Genomic DNA, 10,632 nt, shown 5'->3' on the forward strand with positions numbered 1-10,632 from the left:
AAGCGATATAATTTCTCATACAGAAATGAAGGATTGTGCTTTTCCTGTGCGTAAGTATGACCCATTCAAATGCTGTGTATTATTCACTCTCCTGACACTTATCAATGGTAGAAGAGGTCAGATATTACACAATGACATATGAATCACTCAACTCAAACATAAGGAGGACAGTTCAACCTAGTTCAACCCAAACCTAAGATGCACAGTTCAACCTAGTTTAAACTTATTCAAACCAAAGTTCAGGAGAATAGTTCAAACTCAACAGTTCAACCCAAACCTCAGTTTCAAACGGTACAACACTGAACTGTGTGTAGTGTTATATGGTGGCCTTTACAATTAGTACAATTCACTTTAACTCTGTAAGACATAATAGAGAAACCTATCGTTTATAAAGTCACTTATATATAAACAATACTAAGTTGCTAATTACCTGGTATTCATTCTTAACAGCATTTCAGTTTGATCATGAGATCCTTGAAGAAATGCAGTATTTTACATTTATATATGAACAAGCACTTTCCAAGGTTGTTGAACAAAACCATCTAGGTGAAAGTCACAGCTATGTTCTACAACTTTCTACTTCATGCCCATCAAAGAAGAAACATAAATGGTATGTCCTGAGATTTTAAAATCACTTGCTTGACATCAACATTAGAATCTATGTAGAAACTGCACCTTTCACAGAATATAAAAAGTTGTACATCCATGAAAACGGTCATCACCCCCCTCCTTTCTAACATATGGATATACACTGATAGTGTAAGAGCTATGTCCTGATCAGAATAGGCCTGATTAACTTTCAAACAACTACATAAACATTTACAAAAAATTAGAGTCATCTAAATTAATAAAAAATAACAAAGAAACGTATCTATCATAAATCCACACTTGCATGTATTTAATACTTTACACATGTTACAGAACACTCAATTCTTTCATATTATCATAATAAACATGTCACTTTAATTTCTATGATCACAACAACAAAAACTGAAAGAAACAAATGAGCACCGTTCACTCACAAACATTTGGTTCACACACCTTATACAACTTATCCATTTCTTGATAAAAGATAAGCAACCATTCACAACCACTGCTGCCAGGCAGAGACAGGCAGTTAATGGACGAAACAGAGGACATGCTCCAAAGAAAAGAACCTTTTGTGCATAGAAGACATACCTTACTTATCTAGATAACCATTATACTATGTGAAATGACCTGACTAGAAATATCTTTGTTGTGAATGGAGAAATGTTTTGAAATCTGATAACGACATGCTTCTTATTATATTACAGCCAGAAGTAACTGTGGCAGGACAGACTGGAGACGGTACTTCAATCTGGCCCGTTACACTCTATACCAAACATTACCTTTACATTCTCATAAAATAATCTTGCCACGTTAATTTCTACAAAACATCTACCCATCTAATTCAAGAACAAAATGAATGCTCAGATCCAATCTTTGAAACCTTTGGCTTTTGCTTTCTGTTACAAAAATGTATCAGAGCAATAGAGACAACATTCTACCTAGGTTATTTGGTTATGTGTACCGATCAGGAGCTCATTAAAGCTCAATGGAGGTGATATCAGTACTTCAAAAGAATCATTGACTGATTGTTCCTTTCATTCACTAAGCATAAACTTCTGATTCACATCTCCAGCTACTTATTTTGCAGTCATACAATGAATTGATATGGCATAAGTAAAGGCAATAAACTTCCAATACATCCCATATAAAAAGGTTTGAAAGTCCTTCAACTGTTCCCGGAAACATTGTTCTACAAAAATCTTGACATTGCCAGAGAAGAGCAGCTCACATGTAATCACAACAATTAATCAACACATATCCACAATGTACACCACAGACAATATACAAACAATCTGCTGACTTGAGTAAACACCAGTTAATATATAGCCCTATTGACTCTGGGCAATCTGTCCAGGAATGTCACAATGTTACACAATCTGGGGTAATTACAACAATGCTGAATGTACTTTTTAATCTCTAGGGCATTCCAGCAATGCTACTTGTGAACCAACATTTCCATCTTATCTTTTATGTTGGTGCAATACAAATGCCTAATATAACATTATCTTGATAAATGTTGTACCAACAATACTTCTATCAAATTGGTATTCAAGTCTTAAACAGTCATTTCAGTTTTATCACAAGAACTTGAAGAGAATTAAGATTTTATACAAAATGTAACAATTTATTTTCACATAAGGATTAGCACTTCTCAACATTCTTGAACAAATTAGGGGTTTCAGTGGTGGCATATTTCAGAGGTCACAAGTATCAGGTCTTTTAAGTCTCTACTATGTTCTACAACTTTCTAGAAACATGCCATATGATTGTACAGTAACTATGCTGTCATCATTGGCATCAGCTTGATTCACTTTGAAACAACTACATAAATGTTACAAAACTAGTGTATGAGAATCATCTGTCTGATTATGCTGACGATGTAAAAACTAGTTCCCCTTCCATGTACCCAAGTATATCTTGCCACATGGCTCCGCCATTATTCAATCTAGTTAAAAACAGGAAATTCTCTTGGCAACGTTCCGAAGTTCATAATTTGTTCATTATGGCTAAAGTAAATTACAGGGCATAGCAGTACTGGTGGCCGTGGCGCAAGACCCATATATATATATATATACCACATGCTGATAACCTGCACACCTGGCTAGCCTGTTTTTTCAAATATCAGCCTCTACTCCAAAAAAAACCCCAAAACTAATCAACACTTTGAATTCATACAGTAATTTTGAATTTTTAATTCTTTCATATTTATAGTATAATTCAATTGCACAAAGTAAAAAGGTCATGTCACCTTTGAACAAATTTTTAAAATGTTCTGAAAAATCATTCTTAATTGTCAGTGGTCATGTAATTTACAGTTAAATTTTGAAAGCAAGACAAAACGAATACTTATTCCTTAAAGGCTGTAGAAGTTTTAATGGCATTACGTATAACTGAAAGCATTCTTTAACACACGTACAAGAACTTTCTCAACAAGAATAAAATAAAATCGTTTCCATTCAACGAAACATAATGATATTGCTAAAATATCTCAATTACCGAAAAGTGTGTCCTTAAATCGGAGTAAATTTACGAGTTAAATTTCGGTCACATCTCACAGCATGGGGTCCCGGCAGCTGTCAAAACAAACCCAGCTCACGAAGCAAATTCAAATTCTACCAGAATCTTTTCCACACAGTTATGTGGACTTGTAAACAAATATAGACTGGAACAGGTGTTATTTGACCATGTCAGACCACAGTGGTCACTATTTCGATTTAAGGGGTGCTTAGCCTTCACTTGTGTCAATACAATAGTGGTCATAGACACTGCCAAATACACCAACACAGGTGCGGTACAATGAACGAAACACCTAACACACGAATAACGACTAAATATATGTTAGACGGTGATTTTGACACGTTTCTATTCTGGCTAGTAACTTAAATGTGTTTTATGACATGATATGTGGTGTTAGAAATGGGATGGCACAACCAAGATTTGACCTACCTCTTGCTCGTCAGCCCCTGGCCTTGGTTGAGCTAATGATAAGGTTAAGAGGGCCAACAGGCCTAGAAATATTAGAGTAGACTTTCCGAACATGACACCGATGTGTTCTGTCGCTCTAGGTATCCGTCAGGTATCACAACAGTCGATTAAAAACAAAATAATATGTCTTAAAACAACACACACAACTTCTCCTTCTCTTCACGTTCTGTTCATGTGTGTACGAGTTTCTCGTAGAGTTTCAGATATCCTTCCGCTAAACAGACCCGTCTTTGACAATGCTTCTCCGGTGTAAAATAAACACTAATTTCATAAAATGGGATAACAACGGCCGCTGAATGACGTTTGTAAGAATCTCCTGAGCGCCAATGTATGTTTAAAAATAAGGAACTCAAGGGTTTTTACATACCGCATGGGGACTATTTCTTTTGTTTCGTCACTTCCTCCACTCCGATGGGAAATTTATGTGGGGAATGCCTACAGCGTAAGGATATTTCCTGCGCCAATGAAATGACAGTTCAGTCTGTGCTAAGCACGCTGATGGGTTTTACACATCGTTTGATTCAACATGCGCTGTAAAAATTCCCCAAATCAATAAACACTTCAGGCAAATTTACGCGAGTATCTGTGTGACTAGAGGCACAGAAACGTAACTGTTTATTTACATAACTTATGAGGAGTACTCCATAACAATGTTGTTACGACAGTTGAAAAACTACTTTGAAGAATTAAGCAAAATTTGCTTCAAAATTGATAGGTTTCCGTTTCATATGAGTGATTACTACGTGTTATTCTTCCTGGGAGTGGCATATGTTGTATTTCATAAGTCTAACATGTCATGCTATTCAAAACTATAATCTACATTTGGTGTGCATTTGATGTTCTTCATCACACAAAACTTATCTTATATCGCACTGATATCTAAACGTAAAAGACACTTACTACGAAAAAAATTGCAGAGGTATTTAATTTTTCATCAAGACAACGGCGCCTATTTCTTAATCTTATTACAGGACGTGATCACTATTCAGTCTCAAGGGCAGAGGGTAAAGAGATTACAAAATCACCGATGACAATTTCATTTGTAGCGTTTTAGAGTACATATGTGGTTTCCAAAATAATCTTTGCAGTTATTTCCAGTAATTCAAACTGATATAGGTTCAAACATATCGACTTCAGTACTTAAGTAAATATAGGCACTAATACGTAATCATACACTACGTGTGCTTTGCAGTCATTTTTAACCAGTTTCTCAAAAGGGGAGGAGTAAATACGCAATATTTTCAATATGTCGTCAGTGTACGAGAAATGACCTTAACGTCTACACTAACAGACGACAGTCTGGAAGGTTAAACGCCTGTAGAATGTCAGCTTTCAATTAGTCATAAATATTACTTGAACCCCAATAAATTTCTGTGCCGCTCCCACTCTCACTTTATCCCCACTCCCTCGTCCACTTTCAGCTATTAACCCCACCCTAGTCTGCCCCCTCACCCACTCCCTCGCCCACTTTCAGCTACTATCCCCACCCTAGTCTGCCCCCTCACCCACTCCCTCACCCACTTTCAGCTACCAACCCCACCTTCGCTTGCCCCCTCACCCACTTCCTCGCCCACTTTCAGCTACTACCCCCACCCTAGTCTGCCCCCTCACCCACTTCCTCGCCCACTTTCAGCTACCAACCCCACCCTAGTCTGTCCCTCACCCACTTTCAGCTACTAACCCCACCCCAGTCTGCTCCCTCATTCACTCCCTGATCCACTCCCCTAGCCACCTTTAGTTCCAAACTCCACCCTCGCCTGCTCACCCACACCTCACTTTCCATGACTCACTAAATGAGCACTCACTCACTCATTCATCTGAGGTTGAACCCCTAATTCACACACGTAGGGACTCACTCCTCATCAACTACAGATGTGTTTTGTGTGGAGAGTGGGATGAGGTTTCGGTAGTGGGGAGGTGGGCAAAAAGTATCTTTCCATTCACTATATCAACACATTTATTCCTGTTTCGTTACCAACCCGCCCAAACATCTCTCTACAGAAATATGACCCGATATGATCCGTGGGGAAATAACAACGCCAATTATTTCTTGCATATCACATTTCATGTTTGAAAAATGAGAATAAAATGTTCCTCGTCAAGACAGTGCTGACTGATCGAATGCCTTTTCAAAAACCGTTTAGTTGTATGCGAGAGCAAATAGAATGCAGACACCATACAACCAAATATGGCATCCATGTAAAACAGGACTACAGGTGGAATGGTTGGATGAAGTGACTGTGACAACTTATTGATTTGGATGGACACATAGCCTGATAGGACAACATCAGAGACTGAGTTTATCAGGTGGATCAGTGAGTACAGTTGTCTGGATCGATTCACCAGTGTCGAAAGGTTTCTCTGCTCCAGCATCGAAGGCGCCCTACATGCTAGCTACCGTTTTGTGGCTGTGTCATTGATGACAAGGACAGAGGTGCATGATTCTAGGTTTCTACAAAGTCCTGCCCATGCTTATCTGGTATATGGTCAGTTAATGATAGGGAGCGAGTGATGGGCTGTTGTGTTGTAACTGGAAGAGATGATGGGGACCATTGGACCAACAGAGTTGTATTTTCACTACGAATGTACTGAATTATCAACGTCATCAGAATTATCAAGGTGTCTTGTATCACCCTCGAACTAATGAAGCCATAGACATTTTTCGGAAGGCGTCGTGTTCCCTAGTAGGCCATCTGTTCACGATATTAGGTAGGGACACTCTTATCTATAAATATACTCATATCTTCATTGACGACTTTGGTGTTATTTATTATTATTTTTTTGTAAGTGCTTCAACACTGTACAGTCCCAACGTCCGTGTTTTAAAGATCGAAAACCTCTGCTGACGTTTTTCAGCGAAACAGTTTGTGCAGGTGACGTTTTTAACATACCTATCGATCAACCCCGAATAAACACGGTGTACACTTGTAAGCCACGTCGTTGGTACTGAGGACGATCACCTGTGTGCTCCCACTCCTTTAAGAACATGCCAATCCCTCAACAGTAGTAACTGCCTAGCTGATAACAAATATGTGTTGGTTTCCTCGACACGTTTTATATCGTCATTAACGCATTTGTAAATATACGCCGAGACAGGGGAGTCCGGTCCTGCAGTGACCGTCACCACCGGTCATCCCAGCCACAACCGGCTAGGCTTCGGTTTCAGCAACCCCGTTTTCTGTATAACTTATGATGATGAACTTGTCCAGATTTATGCAAGGTGTCATGTACCCTAAGTGTTTGAACATTCTTGTTTTTTTGTTGGTTTTTTTGTTGTTTTTTTTTGTTTAACGCTGCATTTCGCAATATTTCAACGACGTGTATATGGCGTCGGTTTTTATGTAGTCAATAAGGGACCGGATAGTCCAGTGACTGACAGCATGAACATGGATCTACATGACAGGGATCCGATGACACGTATCGACCAAGTCAGTGAGGCTGACAACCCGATCCGTTAGTCACCTCTAACGACAAGCATGGCCAGCGAAGGCCACTTCTAACCCGGACCTGCAGGGGTCGATCCCAAAGTAACCAGGTTTATATCACATGGAAGTATTCGTTTACATAGGTATCAATTACCGACCAAAAGGCGGATCGGATGATGATAACAATGGGTATTGTTGATTGTGTGTCCTAAGAGTATTTCTGTACAAAAAGTAACGACATCATAATTAGTGTTAAAATATACCGAGAGCCATTAATGTAAAACCATCTCGTTACACAATGGAATGGGCTACTTATGTCAGTGGGGAATAGGTTGTAATCACATTCTCGATGATTCATTTGGCTGATAATTGGCATGTCTCACAAATGGGATGTCTAACTTAAGGGAGTAAACCATCCTGATGGATTTCAGTCGCAGGCTGGCGTGACCCAGATGATTCACAGACCGTCGTTAACATATCGCGACATAAAACAACCTACACTCATCCCTATAGCTACACGTTCAGATTAATTTTCAACTAAATGAACTACAAACCTGTCAGCTTTGAATGAAGCTTCGCAGTGAACTGATTCACATCTAGACATTTATTATCTCGTTTTATAAGTCAGCATAACTTTACCCCATGGCTGTGCGTCATTTCAAAGCTGAGTACATCTGAGTTCTTGAGTTCCTTCCGTTCTTGGAGCGCTATCACCTCACACAAACATTCCCTATTTATAACACGGTGAGGATTTCTTTTAAGTTGACAGTTGAAGTTGATCTTTTTAATCTGTTTTTATTTCTCTCGTTAAAGATCACCATATACTGCTCAAGCGTTGCTCAGCCGTCTCTATCCTTGCATACAGTTTGCAGACATACGCATGCATGCTGGCTAGAAATGATATATTGTATATCGATTTTCGCATGGGAAGCGTTGAATTAATAAAAGGTTCGTCCTTTCAAAGGTATATGTTGTTGTTTTTTTCAAACATGGCGCTGCGTCTGCATACATTTATCAATCAATGGTATATACTCTTATCCGCAAAGCTGCTAAATTTGTTCTGTATAAACAAACACTCTACACAAAATCGGACTGTCATTGCCTTTTAAAAACTAATGAGTAAGAAACAGTGACCTTGTGTCTGGGGCTTTGCATGCATGCACCAACGAGCTAATGCACGATTTCACGTGGAAGGATACTGGTGAACAAGGTGTCGATGTGTTCAACTCGGTTATTAAAGCCACCATCTGTTGTTACTTTAAACACCCACTTGTTTATATACCTCAGATTTCTTTTAAAATAGCTCACTTATGTTAGGATCTCGATGACATGTAAGGAAATCATGCCACGATATGCAGTCATCTGGATTTTGTCTCGGTAACTATACACTCTCCACTCTTGCACTTCCTTATGATCGTACTTGTTTGTACAGTGATTGCTCTTAAAAGATGATTGGTGTATGACGTGAAATTTGCACGTGTTCGATTTCTATTTCCTTCCCCTCTCCCACCTCCCCTAAGAAAATCAAAAACAACAAAAACGCGCGCGCGCACGCACGCACGCACGCACACATACAGACACACACGCACACAACACCAATAACTAGAAACGGCTAGAAACAATCACTACGAATCGTGTGATGCAAGACAATTGTCAAAATTAATGGTCTGCAGTGTATTATCGACCTTGAAAACCGTCAAAGTCAAGATGGTCACCCCATGCACTTGTATGAGACTACTGCGTTATGCACGTGCAGCTGATGTGTTGTGTTTAGGGGTGGTGATAAAGAAAAATGGTGGTGCGTTCATAAAATGTCTGTCTTTGAAAGGTTCGTGACACTCCCTATCTAAGTAGAACGTTTAGGTTTGCCCTACTTTTTTAAGAGCACGTGATGAAGCCTGAAACTCAAGACCTCTTCTGTGCTACTGATGGTGGTATAAATTGTGGTTAGGTTGTCCTGATTCTAGTAAGGTGGAAATAAACTATGCAACTTCCATGACATCCTTTTGAGACAATATGTGCCCCATTTCTGCTTTATTTTCCAGCCTTTTGCCTTGCAAAGAGAATCCAGTCAGCATATGTTTCCGTTTTGACAGTCATGTCCGACTTATCAATTCTCTGCTCCGCAGTCACACGGCAATGTGATGTGGGGTGCGTAGTTTCAGATTTTGTTTCAGGTTATTGTGTATCAGCATACATGTCCTGTGACCTAATGATGGAACGGGAGTTATTTCTATAACGTGTTTCCTGCATCTGCGGTATAACAGGAAACCGGACCGGAACTAATCTCTTGTTTCTGATCACAATATCGTGCCTCAGACAAGTGGTCCCCTTACACTCATTGAATGGCTTAATAAGTAGATGCTTCCGTTGTTAAAGGAATGTCTGAATCAACGTATACTACTTGCAAAGTAGGGGCAGTAGAGTAGCAAAGTGGTTAAAGCGATCACCCGTCACGCTTGGATTCGATTCCTCACAAGGATACAATGTGTGCAGCTCATTTCTGGTGTCCCCAGTGGTGATATTGCTGGAATATTGTTAAAAACGGTGTAAAAGCATACCCACTTTTCTCACTCTTTCACGTCAAGAGTTGTGCATATACTATCAGCATCGGTTCCCATTTGAGCAGATCGATGCTCATGCTCTTGATCACTGGATTGTGTAGTCCAGACTCGATTTTTTTACAGACCGCCACCATATAGCTGGAATACTGCTGAGTTTGGCGTACAATGAACCTCACTCACATCTATTATTATGCAACAGCTGATTGAGTATAGGTTTACGTCCCATGTACCCATGTGGAGAATCGAACCCGTGCTTTTCGCGTGGCGAGCGAACGATTTAACCACTAGGCTCACACTCACTCTTAATTTCATGTCGTAATGACGATCCCATGCAGCCTCCACTTATTGAATGTTTCCAGTTGGTTTTAGCTTCTGACGTTGAAGAAAGTCACGAATATTTTGTGCATGCAAGATCGTAATTTGCTCTTACTTGTAAGTCTCGAAAATCTTACCTCGAGCCTAGCACATCTTCAAAGAAAGAATAGAATTGTGTATAAAACTAATTAAGAGTTTCGCTCCGAATGTAAATTGGTTTACTATGTACATCTCGACTCCCTCGGCCGAGCGTCCTGAAATCAGTCTGTTCAATGAGAATGGCGTTATTTTTTCAACTGTGCATGTACAAGTAATCTACAGCACTACGAATAAAGAAAAAGGGTTTCTTGCCACTAAAAAATACCATTCATGCTTAGCAAGTCACGAACAAATAAAATGCTATTATCTGTTCTGGTTTCAATCTCAGTGCGTTGGGCAACTGTTTATATTATCAGTGGAAAGTACAGTGGATGTTTAAATCAATGCATCACTGCCACATATCCATGACACAATGAATCTAAGCGGTTTACGGGACGTCGTAAACACCGAGGACGTCACAAGACGCGGCTGCAGACAACATTGTTATTGCTGAGTGTGTTTTATTGCTGAGTATGTTGCCCCGAAGTTGGACTGTTCACTGAGAATGTTCTCTTTGCAAGTTCTTGAGGGCGGTGGGGTAGCTTAGTGGTCAGAGCGTTCGCTCAAAATATTGGAGACCCGGGTTCAATTCACCACATGGGTACAATGAGTGA

At 39.6% G+C, this 10,632-nt stretch overlaps 1 protein-coding gene across 2 annotated transcripts in view; it reads right to left on the reverse strand.

Moving 5' to 3' along the window:
* The window catches only part of LOC137278051 (syndecan-like), a 67,678-nt gene extending 63,710 nt beyond the window's left edge, over positions 1-3,968 (reverse strand). Inside the window, exon 1 of one of the 2 annotated variants that reach the window (XM_067810116.1) lies at positions 3,538-3,968. In XM_067810116.1, coding sequence (XP_067666217.1) covers positions 3,538-3,630 — 93 coding nt within the window. In that variant the 5' untranslated portion in view covers positions 3,631-3,968. The remainder of the gene's footprint in view (positions 1-3,537) is intronic. The other variant, XM_067810117.1, reaches the window with a different exon arrangement.
* Between the last annotated feature and the right edge of the window lie 6,664 nt (positions 3,969-10,632).

This window comes from Haliotis asinina, chromosome 3, assembly GCF_037392515.1.
Source record: "Haliotis asinina isolate JCU_RB_2024 chromosome 3, JCU_Hal_asi_v2, whole genome shotgun sequence".
In the NCBI taxonomy this organism is placed as follows: domain Eukaryota; kingdom Metazoa; phylum Mollusca; class Gastropoda; order Lepetellida; family Haliotidae; genus Haliotis; species Haliotis asinina.